Genomic DNA, 22,277 nt, shown 5'->3' on the forward strand with positions numbered 1-22,277 from the left:
AGAATCTTTTATAAAACAGTATGAAATACAGAGTATTTAAAAATAATACTTCAGGACTAGGGTTGTGGCTCAGTAGCAGAGTGCCTGCCTAGTATGTGTGAGGCACTGGATTCAGTCCTCAACATCAAATAAAATAAATAAAATAAATAAATAAATAAATAAATAAATAAGTTATTATGTCCATCTGTAAATAAAAATGTTTAAAAAAATAATACTTCATCTATGGGCCAGTGCACTAACAATCATCATATTGTTTTTTCTATGGATCTCAACAGTACTTTCTGAATATTGAAATTAATTAATATTTTGGATCACAAAATCAAAAGTACTTTTTAACACAGTGATTTCACACTCAACTTTAATTTCACTTTGCTCTACTTTAATTTCATGTCCTAAAATAGTTAGTGGATTTTCACAAATTTCATATTACTAAATTATGCTTAATGAGATGCCCTCTTCTCTCTTGTCCTTCTGGAAAAGTAACTTCCTAATCTGAATCATTCGGAGAGGAAATAAAGCTTTTATTTTCTAATTCCACCATCCTCCAAAAAGCTAAAACTAGGACATATCTGTCCCACCATGTTTTAGGAGCAAGTAAAGAGTTGGTTAGGAAAGTAAATACTCCAGTGCTTAGTGTGCAGAGTATTTTTAAAGTTTCAAAAAATATGGTAGATTTTCAAGAAAAAACAAATACAAAACAAGCAGAAAGGCACATGAACAGTTATGTTTTTGAATATGTGCTTTGAATTTACAACCAGAATTTGCTGATAAGTATTACACTCATATTAATAGCAATAAAATATTTGCCAAATATCAATTATAAACATGTCTTGTTACATTACCATTAGTAAAATATTTATTGAAAACCAATTTTAAACAACTCATTATCAAAAAAGACTAACAAAATGAGGGGCAGAACAAAGTATTTTATAAAGCTCAGCTTTTCACAAGAAAATTGCTTCAAAGATTCCTGTGAATCCAATGTAGGAAGTGGTAAAAGAAGTATCTCAGCTAATCTTAACTGTAACAACTTCAAAATAATCTCCAAATCATTCAGACTTCATAGAGCATAAATGTATAGATGCTTCACATTATAATAAATTCCTATATTCCTAAAAATATTGTACATTAGATACCAGATTGGATACAAATGTATGAAACAATGAATAATGAAATGTTCTCTCATTTAGAACCATGGTATATAATAAATTTTATAACTTATAATAATAGAACTTACCTTAAAAAGTGTTACAGTGATTTCAATGTTTTCAGGAACAGGCCATACAACAACACCACGGTATGGATTCTTTATTCCAGGTTGCCAGCTATGAGCCTACCAATATGAAGTACAGAAAATGCAATGTTAATAGTTTACACGAGTTTATTGACCTTTTTTGCTATCCATTATATCTATAGTTTCCCTGAAACAAAAATGATTAGTAAAATAAAAAATTTAAGGCATAAAGCTGGACCAGGACAAGCCACATCACATGAGAGTTAGAGATTATTATCTATAAACAAACCTTCATCCTCATATACACACATACTGAAAAAACAAAGATGCAAAAATAAGACCTTTCTCTCTCCTTCCACAATCCCCATACTGGGGATTAAAAGCCAGGAGTACCTTACCACTGAGTCACATTTCCAGGTCTTATTATTTCTTATTTTGAGACAGGGTCTCACTAAATTGTTGAGGCAGGCCTCAAATTTACAGTCTTCCTGCCTCAGCCTCTAGCTGGGATTATAGGCATGTGCCATAGCACCCAGCTCCCATATTTTCCAAAGCTATTATTAATTGTATAATACTTTTGTTAGGAAAAATACTTTTGTGACTAAGAACTTAAAGACAAATTAATTCTTTAAAAGAAAAACTACTAATCAGGTATAGTGGTGCACACTTATAGTCCCAACTACTCAGCAGGGCTGAGGCAGGAGGATCACTTGAGCCCAGAAGTTCAAGGTCAGCATAGGCAACACAGAGGGCAACACTCTGTCTTGAAAGAAAAAGAAAAGAGGAAAAAATAGTTGTGAGCTTTGTATTTAAGTTCATTTTCCACTAAACTACAATGTTTATCCATTGGGGCAAGTAAAGAAAAACAGCATTTTTTCCAGGCAATATTTCTAATATTCTAATTCTTAAAATTTGGGAGATTATTTTTTCCCTTATAAATCTTGATTATCAAGGTACCCTAAGGAACCTCCAACACTCCACATTGTGGGGTGAGCTGATGGAAGATGGTAAATCAATATATATCTCAATCAAGTCTTCATCTCTATGGGCTACAAGACTATCCATGGGTATACTGTGAAGGTAATAAAAGGTAACACAGAGCACTTTCTATGTTTTAGTCCAGGTTCTAACAATGAGTTTAATTTAATTATGTTAAACTCATTTAATCTGATAAAGCATCCTATAAGGTAACTACTATTCATTCATTCTTTCACTTGATTGATACTATTTGCCAAGCATGGTTCTAGGCATAGGAGTAGTGAAAAAAAAAATCTGCCTTAGTGGAGTTTATAGTATAAGTAGAAAGAGATGGACAAATAAATTAAGTGTGTAAAATATACAGTATATTAGGTGTAAGTTAAATGTTAAAGAGAAAAAACAAAGTAGGGAAGAAGGATGAAGGAGGGAAAGAAAGTAATATTTCAACAGGTAGTCAGTTTTGTTGAGAAGGTGATACTTGAGTTAAGGCTGTAAGAAAAAGAAAACTGGACATGTAAATACATAAGAAGAGCTTTCTAGAGGAAAACAAAAAAAAAAAAACAGCAACTAGCACTGATGCACTTAAATAACAAACAAGGAAAATGAGGCTGAAGCTAAGTGGTCAAGAGGAGAGAAGCAGGAGATGAGGCCAAAGAAATAATGGAGGGCCCAATCATATAAAGTCCTGGTAGGTCATTACAAAGACATTGATTTGTAATTTGCATGAAACAGAAAGTCATTGGAAGTTTTTAAGCAGAGAAATAAATAGCTAAATTATGTTTCCACAAATTTATTTTGGTTAATGTGTCCAGAACAAACGGCAGACATGGAGAGAAAAGAGTGGAAACTAATTAAGAAGCTAGTGCAAATAAAAAAAAAAGAAAAAAAAGGAGAAGTAGGAGTAGGACTGCAAGCCAGGCATGGTAATGCATGCTTGGAAAACCAGCGATTCAGAAGACTGAGGCAAGAGTTTCACAAGTTGGATGCCAGCCTCAGCAACTTAGCAAGACCCTGCCAATCAGTCAATCATTTGATTAAAAGCTGGAATGTGGCTCAGTGGTAAAGTGCTCCTGGGTTCCCAGGTTCAATCCCCAGTACCAAAAAAAAAAAAAAAAGGAAGGAAGGGGAGAGCTGATGATGATTTGGCTGTGACTAATTCTAAAGCTTTTGTCCTTGACCAACTAGAAGAAATTGCTGTAAGTGTATATGAGGCAAGACTGTGGGAAGGATAGGTTTGGCAAATAAGTTCAGGAGTTCAATTTTACACACATTAAATCCGAGTTGCCTTTTAGATGTATAAGTGTGAATGTTCAGACAGACAGCTTGAATATATGATTCTAGAGTTCCAAATTTGGGAATTAAGAGCATAAAGGTATACTTGGAGCTTAAGAGTGCTTATGATCCCAAGGGAGTGAATACAAGTTAAGAATATAAAGGTCCAGAGACTGAGCCTTGGAGCGCATTAACAAGTTAAAGAAATGTTGTCTGTCACTGAAGTAGAAGAAAAACCAGGAGTGCATGATATCCTAGGATAGAAAAATTTTCAAGGGAAAGGAAACAATTACCTGGGCCAAATGTTAATGGTAGGTCAAATAGAATAAGGCCTGATAATGACCCCTTGATTTTGCAAAGCAGAAACATTAACTTTAAAAGAGCAGAGTCAATGTGGTGGTGAGTGCAAAAGCCTGATAATGAATTCAAGGAAGAATAGAAGAAAATAAATTAAAGATAGGAAATACATTCAACTCTTCTGAGATGTTTTGCTGGAAGGGAAAGAAAAAAGAAAAAACAAAAACAGGTTAGTGCTTGGGGATAAATAGTATCAGAAGATAATTTTTTAAGAGAAAAATGTTCTGAGGCTCATGGGGAATATCTAGTGGAGACGGAAAACTTAATAATGTGGAAGAGAAAATAGCTGGAGTATTGTCCTTAACAGAAAACAATGAAGCAACTTGGCCTTTTTTGGAAGTCCATTTTTCCATAATAAAAGAAAAGAAATTAAGAGTATATGAATGCAGATGCATGTCAGAGAGCAGATACAACAGATAAGGAAACTAAGGCACAGACTTGATCAGATCTCACAGCATGTAAGTAGGCAGAATTTGAATTTGAATCCAGGTCACAGAAATGAAAACAGATAAAGATCATGGAATCTTTTATCCATGCCAATCTTATAAAATCTTATTAGTTAAGATGACAGAAGATATAAGTTTAATAGTGTACCCCAAATCTAACTCACAGATTGTCAATAATTCTCCTTCTCTTCATTCTCCATTGCCCTCATTACAAAACTTCAGGTAGAAGAAGAAAGTAGAGACTCACCATGAAAGAATTAGCACACCAAGCCAAAGGTAAAGAGCTAAATTTTGTTGATTAAAAAACATCTTCCAGGCTGGGGCTGTAGCTCAGTGGTAGAGTACTCACCTAATACGTGTGAGGCACTGGGTTCAATCCTCAGCACCACATAAAAATAAATAAATAAAATAAAGGTATTGTGTCCGTCTACAACTAAAAAAATAACTTAAAAAATCTTTTGCAGAGATTCCCCTAGTTCCTTATTTCCATGCCTATTGATAGCTGAAAGTTCCCCAGAATTACATTTTCATAGCCTCCCTATACATTAGAAACATAAAAAGAAACAGTATAAACTGAACCTTTCTCATTAGTCACTGCAGAAAGGATGGAATGTTTGTAACATTCTCAATGGAGGGGAAAAAAAAAAGTTACCATCAAAGAATTTTAAACAAGAAGGTCTGGACAACTTAGGTCTGGACAAGGAAACTAAGGCAAGCAAAGAGTAGATGGCTTGCCTGAACTGATAACTAGTAATTAGTAGGAGAACCCACATTCCATGATTCAGAGTTCTTTACCCAACTCATATCATTTGCAGTTTTATCACTGATTCAGGCAGTAGTCAAGAAAACAGACTTTTATCTCTAAAGACAACATTTCTGTGTATGACACAATAATGAAATGGGAAAAGCAGGGAATGTAGAACCCTCCTAACAACTGTTCGAGATGGTAGTTTCAAATGATTTTCTCGCGTACCCTAAAATCTGGTCCTCTAGATAATCCCTTTCAAAAATCAGTCTTGGATCAGGAAATGATAGATTGTTGAGCAAACAAAAATACAATCTCCTTACCAAACAAAAATCTTTTTTTTTTTATAAAATAAGATGGAAGTATGCTAGTTCCTGAGCTGAAAGCTGCCACTTTTCCTACCATTCTATTCTGTATCTCTCATCCCAGAAAAAAAGGTCCACCTAAGTTAGATCTCTGTCTTTCTGATATTTCTTTTGGGCCTGTACAACTTGACTGAGTTAAGACACTAACAATGTCAATTACCCTAGTTAAGTAGCCGATAATAAGTATGGTCAGTGTCAGTGCTACATCATTACCTAATTATTATACATTAGATAGAAAAATACAGGATCAGGAAAGTATACTGGAGAAGAAATCAAGGATGTACAAAATGTGACAAACATGAAAAAAATGTTATTCATATTTTCCAAGAACTTAATACAATTTCTACCTCAAACAGTAGTATTTCAAGAGTCTGAAGCTATAAAAAGAAGTCTAATACAGGTAACTAAAACTAGCTCTGGTAATAAACAACTAATCCTACTAACCTGTAATTTAGGTTATTAAGAGACTGATATAGAAAAAGCACATTATTGGTAAATATCGCACTATAAGAACCCTGATTAGTTTTTAAATGCAGAATAACAGAAAGACTTACTCTAAAAAAGAATGACACACATAAACATGTCCAGTTATTTATCTCCTTTGTATTGTTAGGAAAGTGAGGTTATTTAATCATATGCCAAAATTCTAATGCAGATAAGAGATTAGGACATGTTACCCAGGACCCTCTATATTTTTTCTCATTTTTTAGATCACTTAACAGATTCTGTGACATCTACCAAAAACAGGCTTAGGGAAAAACGTAACATTTCTCAATTTAGGGTACTAACTCTATAAGAATACCTTACTTTCTAATTATTTCATGTCATGCCTTACCTAAAAGATTGGTACCTAGTGTGTAAATAAATACAATTAATAAGAACTCACCTGTTATTTCTGATTCCAGAAAAATTAAAATATTTCACTAAAAATTTACAATTGCCATATACTTGTTAAGCCAATAGTTTTTGATTTTTAAAACTGCACATACCCATATGTTTAAGATGTCACATATAAAGTCATCTAGTATTGCCAACGTCCCTGCCAATAAGCAAAGCTGAAGGTATACCCTTCCTCTTGACATAGAAGGATACATATTTAAAGGCTATAGCACAATTACAGATCAAGGAAATGAAAGGTGGCAATGCCAACAAAAAAACTGGTGAGAATTTTACAGCTGTATCCCCTTTGGAATTCTCCCATTTCTCTGCAAGTTTAAATTTCTAGTTACAAAACAGAATTTAAGACCATAGAAATATTAATATTTTCTAATTTATCATAACTGCCCTGCTTTCTGTTGTCACATATACTACTGAAAAATAAATTATTTAAGAATGTACAAATCAACTGCAGCCTGATTAAAGTCTTTGTTATAAATGTGATGACTTGAGGAGATGGGGAAGTGCATATTGCGTTTTGAATCCCTGGAAATTAATTTTCTGAATCAAAATAAATCTGCAATGAGTTATTTGAACATTTATCTAAAAAAAATACATTTATTAACAGAAAATGAACAATAACATAAGTAAATTTTAAATACGCTAATATGACAGTGAAATAATTCATCCACCTGTTCTGAATTTATGTATATATATATGTATACATAAACATAAGTACATATAAACATTTCTAATATATAGATATATTTATAGATACATAGAGATAAGAAAAACAAAAAGATACATAAAGAGATAACAAAAACAAAAAGATTACGGTGTAGCTCAAACACTTTTAAAAGCAAAAACTAGAATGTTTTTTGGCCAATGCTTGCAGAGATCTGTGCCCCTAAGTGATTTCAATGGTACTTAGCAGAATATGTGTATCTTAAAGGAATAGCATCAGGAAACAGAAAAGTCTTTCAGAAAAGAAAAAAAAAAGTTCTAGTCTTTGTATTTAATATAATTGATAGCTAACTTTAAAAAAACTGGTGGAGACAAACTTTTTTTTTCTTTTTTTTCTTCAAGAATTTCAAAATGTCAGGCTGGGGTTATGGCTCTCTGGTACAGTGCTTGCCTAGCATGTGTGAGGCAATGGGTTTGGTCCTTGGCATAACATAAAAAAATAAATAAAGGTGTGTCCATCTATAACTTAAAAAATATTTTTTTTTTAAATTTTCAAAATGTGAAGGATCTCAAGTTTCTCAAAATTTTTTTTCAAAAAGTTATTTCCTTTACTTTTAGAATATCATAGTTTCTGGAACCAATTTTTATTTATTTATTTATCGATTACATACAATTTATAAAACAGCACTTTCATAGATACTTGAATATACTATGTATATGTTGTAATAAGCTCAACACAGTATCAGTTGTCATAAACTTTTCCAAAAGAGTACATCTGCAGTATTTCAAAAGAAAGCACAGTGATTCTAAAGTGCAGTCATCCCTCGGTACCCAAGAGGGATTGGGTTCCAGGACCCTCCTTGGACACCAAAATCCATAGATGCTTAATTATCACCTATGCATATCTTATCATATATTTTAAATCATCTCCAGATGACTAATGTAAATGCTATGTAACTAGTTGTTGTACTATACTGTTTAGAGAATAATGACAAGAAAAAAATTCACACATGCTCAGTAGAGTCACAATTTCTTTTCTCAAATATTTTCAATCCACAGTTGGTTCAATCTACGAATGTGGAACCCATGGATTGGGAAGGTTGACTATATACAGAATGGTTTTGAAACATTAAAAGCATTCCCCCTGGAAAATGAGTCCAACAAGAAGTAATTTCTTCTAGAAAATACCACATTCTGAGAAAATCAACCTGTAGCCTCATGTTTGTATTTTGCGATCTGGATTAAAATAATATTTGATACAATATGAAAAAGAGCCTAAAACAAATGGAAAACTTATTTGAATACCTTCAAAAATAAAAATAAATTTTAAAAAGTATGCTTAACATCAGATATGAGTATTTTTAATTAACCTATAATCTAAAGTATTATATTATGTTCTATAATTTTCTTTTAGAAAATAATTGCTACCTAATTATCAAAAGGGAGAAACTTTTTTCTGTTTGTAGCTAAAAACATGTAGGATCTACTTCTAAAGTTTATAGATATAGCCATATTCATCTGTTATATTTACTGATAACATTCTAGTCCTTTCCACAAAAGCTTAAGACCCAGTCAGCAATACAGACATACAGAAGACTCTATGTTTATTTTTAGACCCCTTTCTCATAGGTAAATAGATATAAAATGCCCCCAAAACTGTAAATGTATGCTGTAAAGAAAATGCTGCTCATGATGTGAAGCATCTTAAAACTTCTGTATTGCTGTTGGGAGTGCTTGGCAATTTCTTAAAAACTTTTAAAAAATCCTATTTTATTACCCAGGATTACATCATCAGGTATGTTGCCCCCCAAATACTTGAACAATAATGTGTACAGAAGCTTTATTCACAAGTCAATATTCATGAAAGTAAAAAACTAGAAACAAAATAAATGTTCATCAACAGAGGAAAAGATAATTAAAGCATGGTATATTCACACAATGGAATACTACTTGGCATAAAACAAACTACTAAAAGACATGAGAGCATAAATAAGCTCAAAAACTTTATATTGAACAAAATAAGTCATACATAAAATAGAACTTCTGTACTATTTTACATAAAATTCAATAACAGTCGAAGGTGACAAGGTTGGGAACTGATTGGAAGAGGAACAAAAGAAAAAAAGTAATGAAGATAGTCTGTATCTTGATAGGAGTGGTAATTATACAAGAATACATAGTGATCAAAACTCAATGAGTTATATAATTAAAATATATACATTATACCTCATGTATAAAACTATCAGTACAAAAAAATTAAAATCTTGAAAATCCAACTCCTCTTGGGATCTGAAGAAAATTAATCCTAGGTACAATTCTTTAAGTGGTATCTGTTTAATCATTAATTTTTTAACACTTACAGAGAAGTTAAATAACCATTATGTTGCTCTAGGCTACTGTCTCAGCACATTTGTGCTACTCCAACAAAATACCATAAACAGGATAATTTATAAAGAGCAGACATTCATTTCCTCATTATTGTGGAAGCTGGGAGGTCCAAGATCAAGGCATCAGAATCCAGTAAGGGCGTTCTTACTGAACCCTAACATGGCATAAGGCAGATGGGCAAAAAGGAATGAACTGCCTCCCTCAAGCCCTTTTATAAGGGAACCTAATTCCATTCATGAGGGGGAAGAAGCCTTCATGGCCTGATCACCTTATAAGAACCCCAACTCCTAATACATGATAGGCAACACCTGAATTTTGGAGGGGACACACTCAAACCATACTAGTTACAAAATTCAATATCAAAGCTCAGGCATCTGGCTCCCACTTTAAAAACTGCAATTAAAAGATTTCAGGGCCTGATCAATCTACTTTGAGTAGATTAGTTAATACAAAAAAAACAAAAGACCAAGTAATATTTAAAAAATTCTAAAATAGGACAAGAAAAGCTTAAAATTTTGACTAAAAGTTGAATTCAATATTTGGGCAAGAAATTTAGAAAAGAGACTAACCTTAGAAGACTTCCTTCTACTTCTTCTTGTCCAAACTACCACCAGTTTATCTGGTTGCCTGCCAAAAAGGAAAAAGAATTTAAATATTATTTAAGTTATCTAAATTAATAGTTTACTTTGGTGTCTTTAAAAGGGGGAAAGTGTCCCCCAAAAGTAGGGGTGTCATCTGCTTTAGATTATACAGGAAAATTAGTCTTACAATACAGCTCTATATTCAAATATAGTAGATACTGAATACATTGTGATCTAATTTAACTAGTTTCATCCACATGCTATTCTAAAAGTACATTAGAAAGTTAAGTCACTAAGAAAAGCCAAGTCAAACAGAATATTTAGAACTGGACACTATTTTAAATAGAATATTTGGAATTGATTACTATTGCATATCTTCTCCAAAATATTAGTACCATGTTTCTAATATATTTTCCCATTTGTAGAGAAAGATAAGCATAAAAATGGCACTTTCAAAATAATTTAAATCTATGGGTTACACTACTTTTTCATCTCCATATCTTACGAGCAATGCTTATCATTTTTAAAACATTTTAATAATCATCTCAATATCTTCATTAAAACAACACAGTATGAAAAAATAGGCAAAGTATTACCTCCATTTTAAAAGCTTAAAAAACTGGCAATGTAAGGCTGGGGATACAGCTCAGTTGATAGAGTGTTTGCCTCGCCTGCACAAGGCCCTGGGTTCAATCCCAGCACCGGGGGAAAAAAAAAAAAAAACCTGGCAATGTTAAGTAACTAATGAAAAGCTTGGCAGAACCACATCCAAAATTCAGGTCTTCTATTTCTCAGACCTCTTTCCATTTTACCCTTTACTAAGATAAAGTAAAAATAATACATTTGTAGTTAATACAACCAAGTTCTCTTTGGCGCTTACAGAAAACATTGAGACTCTGATTTTCAGTTACTTTAATTATATTTTCATCTTTAAAAACTTACTTAAAAAGCATCTTGCTTAGCATGTGTGAGGCCCTGGATTCCATCCTCCAGTACCACCAAAAAAAAAAAAAAAAAAAAAAAAGTTTTATCTTAATCAAAAATAGAACATTATATTCATCTTGGTGACCTTTACCACTTTATATGTCCCTTTTATTTTATCTTAGAATACCTTACCTTCAGTGAGGACTTTTCCTCTTATTTAATTTAATACATACACATATACATAGATATATACATAAAAGGTCACCAGTCTTAAACTTCTCACCCAGTGATCCTCCTACAAACCTGTACGGCTATCCAAAAAAAGAACTGTCCAATGAAAAATACTACTGAGAAAATGACCCAGAATGTAACAGAGAAATAAAGTGATAAAAACATTTTAAAAGGTAAAAGATACTGTAGATTGAGAAGCACATACACCTGATAGAAATTCTAGAAATTTAGAACAGTGGGGAGAGGCAATGCTAAAATATATTCCAGACTTGAAAAAAGGTAGGGGTAGGGTATATATTTTCTTAGAAAGAAAATATACATCAAGAAATAAACAGTATAAATAAAAACAAAACTGCATCTGTATACATTCCAATTAAAGTACAAAGAATCAAGAGAGAAATCATAAAAGGCACTGACAGGAATAATTACACACTAACAGCAGACTTCTCATTAGCTACACAGACCCAAAACTCAATGAAGTTAATAATCCTTAAGTGCTAAGGGAAAATAGCTGCCACCCTAGAGTTTCATATCTGGCTAAACTACCATTTAAGAAATGTTTATATACATGCAAAGAATAAAAGCATGTATAATATAAGAATATAAGAAGAAGGTATCAATATTGAAAGCATTCAACTAAGGTGCTATCTAAACAAATGTACAATGTTTTCAATGGTAATGATAAGCAAGATGGTATAATTCAATAGAAGAATGATGATTTTGCATTCAAGACAGTCTAGTTCCCATCAAATGTCAGGCATTTTACAAAATGTAAAATAAAACCAGTGACTTACTTGGTAAGTCTTCCAGAGAACACTTCCACTAAGAAGGATGGCCAGTATAGGAAGTGCTGAATTACAGGCAAAAAAGATGAGTTACTATGAAACATAACAGCATTAATTTTTAATCCAAGAATCTCTATCAATGGAAAAACAAACAAAATTTGAAAATGAAACAGAAAAAAACAGAAAACTGTGTTCAACACTCAGAAAAGTAAAATAAGACAATGACAGTAAGGATGGAGTGCAGTAAAGCAACGTGATAGATTGCAATAAAGCAATGTGATAGATGGAGCAAAGAAGATATCATCAATGATAGCAGCTCAACTGTAGAGGAACTCAGTAGCCAACCAGTGTTTGAAAGTCCTGATATTTGTTTGCTAGAATATTCTACTTATATTATTACCACACTAACCTATTCACTTACGTTCTCATCTCCAACCTCAACTCTTAAATTCTATTTCTACAGGACTTTTATAAAAATGCTATCATATCTTAACAGTTTTTCCTTGTTTATTATCCTATACTGCGTTCCTATACTGAAGGTCCTACCAACAGGCCCTTGGAGGTTAGATTTTACAGGTATATTTGACCTATAGAGTATTCTATTTTATTTAGTTTTAAAATTAGAACATTTTGGGGCGGGCCAAGATGGCGGACTAGAGGGCGGCTGCATTTCACGCTGCTCCAGGACGCAAGATTCAAAAGAGGAGATAGTGAGAGACTTGGGACCAACTCAAAGCTGCCCGGTGAGTCTCTCCTGTTGGGGAGGCGTCCCGGATGGGGCGGTAGCCCCGGAATGCAGGGAATTTGTGAAGTGGAGTTGCTCTGCGAGAGGCCCCTCCCCCCGCTGGAGCGGTAAACACGGACAATTGGGATCATCGAAGAGGAGGCGGCTCAGCATAGCGCTTGGACTCGAGCAGCCGCTGGGGCTCTGGGCAGCTGCCTGGGGAGGAGCTGCGTGGCGAGCTGTTTGGACCCAGAACAACCGCTTCTGAACACCGGGGGGTTGCCCGGAGGAAGAGGAGGAGCGCGGCGGGACACTTGGTCTGGGAGTGACTGCATCAGAACCACAGGCGGTTGCCAGAGGAGGAGCTGCGTGGTGAACTGTTTGAACTCAGAGCTAGCGCTCCTGAGTGCCGGGAGGTTGCCCGGAAGAGGAGGAGGAGCTGCGTGACGAGCTGTTTGAACTCGGAGCAGCTGCTCCAGAACACTGGTGGCCTGCCTGGAGGAGGAGAGCGGTGGGATGCTTAGTCTGGGAGTGACTGCATCAGAACCACAGGCGGTTGCCAGAGGAGGAGGCGAGTGGTGAGTTGATTGGACTAAAAGCGACCGCTCCTGAACACCGGTGGCCTGCCTGGAGGAGCAGCATGGTGAGTCACCTGGTCTCGGAGCCACCGCTCTTGAACACCCGGGGGGCTACCCCAAGGAGGAGGAGGAGGAACAGGGCGGGTCACTTGGACTTGGAGTGACTGCCAAGGGCTACGGGTGGTTGGCGGGAGGAGGAGACCTGAAGTGAGTTGTTTGGACTCCTAGTGACTGCGTCGGAAACCGGGCCGCTGTCCGGAGGAGGAGGTGTGTGGCGGGTCTCTGGGTCTCAGAGCTATTGTACGGGGCTCCAGGTGGTGGCTCAGGGGAGGGGCTGCATAGCCAGGCGATTGGTGCAGAGCAGGGTCCCAGGAGCTAGGTGGCTTCTTGCTGGAAGAGCCGCACAGAGACACGCCTAGGGGCAGAGGGAAGTTTCCAGGGCAGCGGGCAGATTCTCTGGGAGAGGCAGCCTAAGGAGACTCGCCTGCGAAGGGTGAGGCTCCCAGGCCCAGGACGTAGGTCCGGGCCCCTGGGATCGTTGCAGAGGAAGACAGCCCAGCCCAGGTGGTAGTTGTAGATTGAGGGGAACCTCTAGGAGGGCAACTGACCAGCGAGACGTCCCCACCGAGTGAGTCTTCCCTGCCGGGGGAGGTTTTCCCACAGGGACGGTAAACCAGAGACATAGGCACAAACAGGCCTTGCATCAGCCCACAGTCTAGTTCCCCATTGGATGACCATTGGTCAACAAGTGGAGGCACCTCTGCCCACTAGCAGGGAATATACGCCACCTGAGGGTTACCACACCTAGAGAGGCAGCTTCTTCGTGGAGCTCTGCATTATCAACCTCCTCCAAGACTTCAGGCTACTGAAGGATAAGAGGGGATATACTAGCAATCTTCAGGGACATTATAAGTTGATAGAGGAAATCTGCAACATCTTAATGACCCACTGATCCCTGAACAATATGAGAAAACAAGGGAAGAAAATGCCCCAAACAAATCTAGATGTTACATCAATAAAATCCAACAACAGCATGGCAGAAGAAATGACAGAAAGGGAGTTCAGAATGTACATAATTAAAATGATTAGGGAAGCAAACGATGAGATGAAAGAGCAAATGCAGGCATTGAATGATGAGATGAAAGAGCAAATGCAGGCATTGAATGATCGCACCAATCGACAGTTAACAGAGCAAATTCAGGAAGCAAAAGATCATTTCAATAAAGAGTTAGAGATATTGAAAAAAAACCAAACAGAAATCCTTGAAATGAAGGAAACAATAAACCAAATTAAGAACTCCATAGAAAGCATAACCAATAGGATAGAACAGCTGGAAGACAGAACTTCAGATATTGAAGACAAAATATTTAACCTCGAAAACAAAGTTGAACAAACAGAGAAGATGGTGAGAAATCATGAACAGAATCTCCAAGAACTATGGGATATCATGAAAAGGCCAAATTTGAGAATTATTGGGATTGAGGAAGGCTTAGAGAAACAAACCAAAGGAATGAACAATCTATTTGAAGAAATAATATCAGAAAATTTCCCAAATCTGAAGAATGAAATGGAAAACCAAGTACAAGAGGCTTATAGGACTCCAAATACACAAAATTACAACAGACCCACACCAAGGCACATTATAATGAAAATACCGAACATACAAAATAAAGACAGAATTTTAAAGGCTGTGAGAGAAAAGAACCAAATTACATTCAGGGGGAAGCCAATACGGATATCAGCAGATTTTTCAATCCAGACCCTAAAAGCTAGAAGGGCCTGGAACAACATTTTTCAAGCTCTGAAAGAAAATGGATGCCAACCAAGAATCTTATACCCAGCAAAACTTACCTTCAAATTTGACGATGAAATAAGATCATTCCATGATAAACAAAAGCTAAAAGAATTTACAAAAGAAAGCCAGCATTACAGAACATTCTCAGCAAAATATTTCATGAGGAAGAGATAAAAAACAAAGAAGCAAATCAGCAAAGGGAGGAATTATCCTAAAGGAACTGTCAAATAAAGGAGGAACCAAGATGTGTCAAAAATTTTAAATATGAACCAAATGACTGGGAATACAAATCATATCTCAATAATAACCCTGAATGTTAATGGCCTGAATTCATCAATCAAAAGACATAGACTGGCAGATTGGATTAAAAAGAAAGATCCAACAATATGTTGCCTGCAAGAGACTCACCTCATAGAAAGAGATACCCATAGACTAAAGGTGAAAGGATGGGGAAAAACATACCATGCACATGGACTCAGCAAAAAAGCTGGAGTATCCATCCTCATTTCAGATAATGTGGACTTCAAGCCAATGTTAGTCAGACGGGATAAAGAAGGACATTTCATACTGCTTAAGGGAAGCATAAATCAGCAAGATATAACAATCATAAACATCTATGCCCCAAACAGTGGCTCATCCATGTATGTTAAACAAATCCTTCTCAATTTTAGAAACCAAATAGACCATAACACAATAATACTAGGTGATTTTAACACGCCTCTTTCACCACTGGACAGATCTTCCAAACAAAAATTGAACAAAGAAACCACAGATCTCAATAACACAATCAATAATTTAGACTTAACAGACATTTATAGAATATACCATCCAACCAAGAGCGAATACACTTTCTTCTCAGCAGCACATGGATCCTTCTCTAAAATAGACCATATATTATGCCACAAAGCTAATGTCAGCAAATACAAGAAGATAGAGACACTACCTTGTATTCTATCAGATCATAATGGATTGAAGTTACAAATTAATGAAAGAGTAAAAAACAGAAACTACTCCAACACCTGGAGATTAAACAATATGCTACTATATGATGAATGGATAACAGAAAATATTAGGAAGGAAATTAAAAAATTCTTAGAGGTAAACGAGAACAAAGAAACATCATATCAAAATCTCTGGGACACTATGAAAGCGGTACTTAGAGGAAGATTTATTTCATGGAGCGCATTTAATAAAATAAGTAAAACTCAAAAAATAAATGACCTAACACTACAGCTCAAAGCCCTAGAAAAAGAAGAACAGACCAACACCAAAAGTAGTAGAAGACAGGAAATAGTTAAACTCAGAGCTGAAATCAACGCAATTGAAACAAAAGAAACAATACAAAAAATTGACAAAATAAATAGTTGGTTCTTCGAAAAAATAAACAAAATTGATAAACCTTTAGCCACACTAACAAAGAGAAGACGAGAGAAAACCCAAATCACTAAAATTCGGAATGAACAAGGAAATATCACAACAGACACGACTGAAATACAAAACATAATTAGAAGCTATTTTGAAAATCTATACTCCAACAAAATAGAAAATTTCGAAGACATCAACAGGTTTCTAGAGACATATGAATTGCCTAAACTGAACGAGGAGGACATACACAATTTAAATAGACCAATTTCAAGTAATGAAATAGAAGAAGTCATCAAAAGCCTTCCAACAAAGAAAAGTCCAGGACCAGATGGGTTCTCAGCCGAGTTCTACAAAACCTTTAAAGAAGAACTCATTCCAATACTTCTCAAAGTATTCCAGAAAATAGAAGAGGAGGGAAGCCTCCCAAACTCATTCTATGAAGCCAATATTACCCTGATTCCTAAACCAGACAGAGACACATCGAGGAAAGAAAATTTCAGACCAATATCCTTAATGAACATCGACGCAAAAATTCTCAACAAAATTTTAGCAAATCGCATACAAAAACATATTAAAAAGATAGTGCACCATGATCAAGTGGGTTTCATCCCAGGGATGCAAGGTTGGTTCAACATCAGGAAATCAATAAATGTCATTCACCATATCAATAGACTTAAAGTCAAGAATCACATGATTATGTCGATAGATGCAGAAAAAGCATTTGATAAAATACAGCACCCCTTCATGCTCAAAACACTAGAAAAAATAGGGATAGTGGGAACATTCCTTAACATTGTAAAGGCCATCTACGCTAAACCCATGGCTAATATCATTCTAAATGGTGAAAAACTGAAAGCATTCCCTCTAAAAACTGGAACAAGGCAGGGATGCCCTCTTTCACCACTTCTATTCAATATCGTCCTTGAAACTCTAGCCAGAGCAATTAGACAGACCAAAGAAATTAAAGGGATACGAATTGGAAAAGAAGAACTCAAACTATCCCTGTTTGCTGATGATATGATGGTATACTTAGAGGAACCAGGAAATTCCACCAGAAAACTTTTAGATCTCATAAGTGAATTCAGTAAAGTAGCGGGATATAAGATCAATGCACATAAATCTAAGGCATTTTTATATATAAGCGATGAATCTTCAGAAAGAGAAATTAGGAAAACTACCCCATTCACAATAGCTTCGAAAAAAATAAAGTATTTGGGAATCAATCTCACAAAAGAGGTGAAAGACCTCTATAATGAGAACTACAGAACACTAAAGAAAGAAATTCAAGAAAACCTTAGAAGATGGAAAGATCTCCCATGTTCTTGGATAGGAAGAATTAATATTGTCAAAATGGCCATACTACCAAAAGTGCTATACAGATTCAATGCAATTCCAGTTAAAATCCCAATGATGTACCTTACAGAAATAGAGCAAGCAATTATGAAATTCATCTGGAAGAATAAAAAACCCAGAATAGCTAAAGCAATCCTTGGCAGAAAGAGTGAAGCAGGGGGTATCGCAATACCAGATCTTCAACTCTACTACAAAGCAATAGTAACAAAAATGGCATGGTATTGGTACCAAAATAGAAAGGTGGATCAATGGTACAGAATAGAGGACACGGACACAAACCCAAATAAATACAATTTTCTCATACTAGACAAAGGGGCCAAAAATATGCAATGGAGAAAAGATAGCCTCTTCAACAAATGGTGCTGGGAGAATTGGAAATCCATATGCAACAGAATGAAACTAAACCCATATCTCTCACCATGCACGAAACTAAACTCAAAATGGATTAAGGATCTCGGAATCAGACCAGAGACCTTGCATCTTATAGAAGAAAAAGTAGGTCCAGAGCTTCAACATGTCGGCTTAGGACCAGACTTCCTCAACAGGACTCCATTAGCACAAGAAATAAAAGCAAGAATTAATAACTGGGATAGATTCAAACTAAAAAGCTTTCTCTCAGCAAAGGAAACTATCAGCAATGCAAAGAAAGAGCCTACAGAGTGGGAGAAAATCTTTGCCAATCATACTTCAGATAGAGCGCTAATCTCCAGAATCTATAAAGAACTCAAAAAACTCTACACCAAGAATACAAATAATCCAACTGACAAATGGGCTAAGGAAATGAATAGACACTTCACAGAAGAAGATATACAAGCAATCAACAAACATATGGAAAAATGTTCAACATCTCTAGTAATAAGAGAAATGCAAATCAAAACCACCCTAAGATTCCATCTCACCCCAATTAGAATGGCAATTATCAAGAATACAAGCAACAACAGGTGTTGGCGAGGATGTGGGGAGAAAGGTACACTCTTACATTGCTGGTGGGGCTGCAAATTAGTGCAACCACTCTGGAAAGCAGTGCGGAGATTCCTTAGAAAACTTGGAATGGAAACACCATTTGACCCAGCTATCCCACTCCTTGGCCTATACCCAAAGGAATTAAAATCAGCATATTACAGAGATACAGCCACATCAATGTTCATAGCTGCTCAGTTCACAATAGCCAGATTGTGGAACCAACCTAGATGTCCTTCAATTGATGAATGGATAAAGAAAATGTGGTATATATATACAATGGAATATTACTCAGCCATAAAGAACGATAAAATTATGGCATTTGCAGGCAAATGGATGAAATTGGAGAAAATCATGCTAAGTGAGATAAGCCAATCTCAAAAAACCAAAGGAAGAATGATATCGCTAATAAGTGGATGATGACACATAATGGGGGGTGGGAAGGGTTAGTGTTGGGGTTGGAGTTGTGTTTAGGGAGGGGGGCAGGAATGGAGGAAGGAAGGACTGTATAGATGGAGGGGAAGGGTGGGAGGGGAGGGGGGGAAGGGAAAAAATGGCAGAATGAATCAAACAACATTACCCTATGTAAATTTATGATTACACAAATGGTATGCCTTTACCCCATGTACAGACAGAGAAAAAACATGTATCCCATTTGTTTACAATAAAAAAAAAAATAAAAGGAAAAAAAATAGAACATTTTTATTTAAATATCTTTAAACAAGGTCTATGCAGTTCAGATTACTAGAGCCTCCAACACTACCAATTACTTGACATCTGACTAGCATTCCTTTATAAAATGATCTACCAAGACACTGTGTATATTTGGCCCTGTGGTCTTCTGGCATGCAAAATAATATTTATGTTCCTCAGCATGGTTTACAGAGCATTTCACTACCTGATTTCAATCTGTATTTCTAGCTGTAAAACACACCAAGTATCTCATAGCCATCTTGCTCTCCAATCTCTAAACACATAGTCCTTCAATTTCTTCACATCTTTGTATATTATAACTCTAAAAAAAAACCTACCTCTTCCTCCCCCTTTTCTACCTGATAAAATCTTAATTTGTAACTTTTTCTATAAAATCATGACATTTCTTATTTTATCTTATCCCCTTGTTTCCCCTAACCCCATATCCCAAACCTCAGACAAAATTAATTGCCTCTACTGTATTCACAATAATATCCATGTCACACCTGTTTTACTACTTTCTATGCCTTATAATTATTTATAATTTCTATCTCCCTCACTACAGTACAGTACTTTATAACCTTATTTATCTTTGTTTCCCTGCATATTTGCTACTGAATAGAACGAACCAAGCTTCATCCAGGAATTCTCAACTAGTTAATTATAATTGATAAGGCTGTGTTATACAGTTACATGCTCTCTGCAGCTTATCCGAATTTCACAGGGATCTTCATATTGACTACATATTAAAACCTCCTGGAAAGCTTTATAAACTACTGATGCCTACATTCCAGCCCTGGAGAATATTATTTAATTGGTCTGGTGTACAGAGTTTTTAAAATTCTACAGGTGATTCCAATGTGCATACTTAATTGAGAACCACTGGTTAAGAGGGAAAGTGGTAAAAAAATCCCCATGCCTCCTGACTTGAAACAGTAGTGAAGTTTTAATTATAGTCGTAGTGAGAATGTAACCTCCACAGTATCCTTCCAGTGCCACCAGTTCTGTGGTCTCCTTCAAACTGAATTCTCAGAACCCTTAATCCAGCTTAGTGCTTCAGAAGAGGGAAATTTTTTAGCCTAAAAAAGCAGGAAGGCGGGGGCTGGGGAGATAGAGCTCAGTTGGTAGAGTGCTTGCCTTTGTAAGCATAAGAACTCAAAAAACTCTACACCAAGAATACAAATAATCCAACTGACAAATGGGCTAAGGAAATGAATAGACACTTCACAGAAGAAGATATACAAGCAATCAACAAACATATGGAAAAATGTTCAACATCTCTAGTAATAAGAGAAATGCAAATCAAAACCACCCTAAGATTCCATCTCACCCCAATTAGAATGGCAATTATCAAGAATACAAGCAACAACAGGTGTTGGCGAGGATGTGGGGAGAAAGGTACACTCTTACATTGCTGGTGGGGCTGCAAATTAGTGCAACCACTCTGGAAAGCAGTGCGGAGATTCCTTAGAAAACTTGGAATGGAAACACCATTTGACCCAGCTATCCCACTCCTTGGCCTATACCCAAAGGAATTAAAATCAGCATATTACAGAGATACAGCCACATCAATGTTCATAGCTGCCCTGGGTTCGATCCCCACCACCAAAAAAAAAAAAAAAAAAAAAAAAAAAAGCAGGAAGGGTTATTTCCAAATCTGTATGCCTGTGCTACAATATAAATAGAACAAAATGACTTATTTGAGAACACCCCCAGGAATGGCTAAACTATTTTGTGTTTATAAACATTTTAAATGTTTCCATTAGATATCAGTCCAACTTTGCATTACCAGGAGTAAAATGAGGCAGGGTATTCCAAAGTAAGTTATTATTCTCAATAGAAGGGTACCAATAACCACATAATGAGCTAACCAATTAATATTTCAAGTATTTGTGCTGTACTAGAAAAGAACCATTAAATATTTACTTATGTACTCTCAAGAGAAAAGGACACAACAGTTGTTGAGAGTTCTCTCCAGCTACCAAAGAGCCAATACTTACACAACTTCCTATTTAAAAAAAAGTTTTTTTTTTAAAAAAAGAGTTAGGTTTCACAGACAATTCAACTATGACATAGTTAACATTTCCATTCCATCACCTCAAATAAGACCTACATTTATAACACACACACACACACAGATTATTCATTTACATATAAACATTTTGTATACACACAAAATGTATGCACACAGTTTCACTTCCTTCATTGAAATTTGTCTAAGGGTTTTGTCAGAAAATTTAAAGATCTTTGGGGGCTTATTCAGGTTAAGGAAAGATTGCATTTATAAATACAGATTTAACACGTTCTACCCTCCCTTCAAAGCCCTTAAAAAAGAACTATTTGAATTTGAAGGTGTCACGCTTTTGTCTCTAACCCTGGTCCTAACCCTAAATTCTGGAGAATGAGGAGAGGAAAAAAGGACAGGAGACAGCAGTGGAAAAAGGAAGAGAGAACCACAATGATCCAAATTATAAAGCAATTAGTTAGCTATTTAACGGGCAACCAAGTTTTGCACTCTTTGCCACTAAATGGGTTGGTTACTAGGTATGAAGTAAGTTTAAAGGAAATCATTTCTAGTTTAAATTTAGACTTCTGGGCTCTTTTCTAGGCTCTCATGTGTGCCAAATGTTTGAGGTGAAATTAAAAAAGGTATACAAAAACTCCAAAACTGTCACATGAAAATCAGTCTCATTACTTTCCAGAACACTACTATGTTCCTAGTAGTGTGCTAAGAAATGAAGATACTAAGATGAAAGAAAAGAAGCTCTGATTCTATCAAATTTATAATCTAGGGGGAAGACAACTAAAACCAACTACCCCAGGCACAATGTTGGGAAATGCAGAGAAGGCAAAAAGACCTTAAGGAGAAAACAGAAAATAATCTATAAATATCTCAGGAAACATGCAAACTGAAAAAAAAAAAAACCCTTCCCAATAGCAGAG

At 35.7% G+C, this 22,277-nt stretch overlaps 1 protein-coding gene across 1 annotated transcript in view; it reads right to left on the reverse strand.

Moving 5' to 3' along the window:
* Positions 1 to 22,277, reverse strand: part of Ehbp1 (EH domain binding protein 1) — a 310,593-nt gene that overhangs the window by 245,982 nt on the left and 42,334 nt on the right. Inside the window, 2 exon segments of the mRNA XM_047522702.1 lie at positions 1,238 to 1,333; positions 9,915 to 9,972. Of these exon segments, the coding sequence (XP_047378658.1) occupies positions 1,238 to 1,333; positions 9,915 to 9,972 (154 nt within the window).

This window comes from Sciurus carolinensis, chromosome 13, assembly GCF_902686445.1.
Source record: "Sciurus carolinensis chromosome 13, mSciCar1.2, whole genome shotgun sequence".
Lineage (NCBI taxonomy): Eukaryota > Metazoa > Chordata > Mammalia > Rodentia > Sciuridae > Sciurus > Sciurus carolinensis.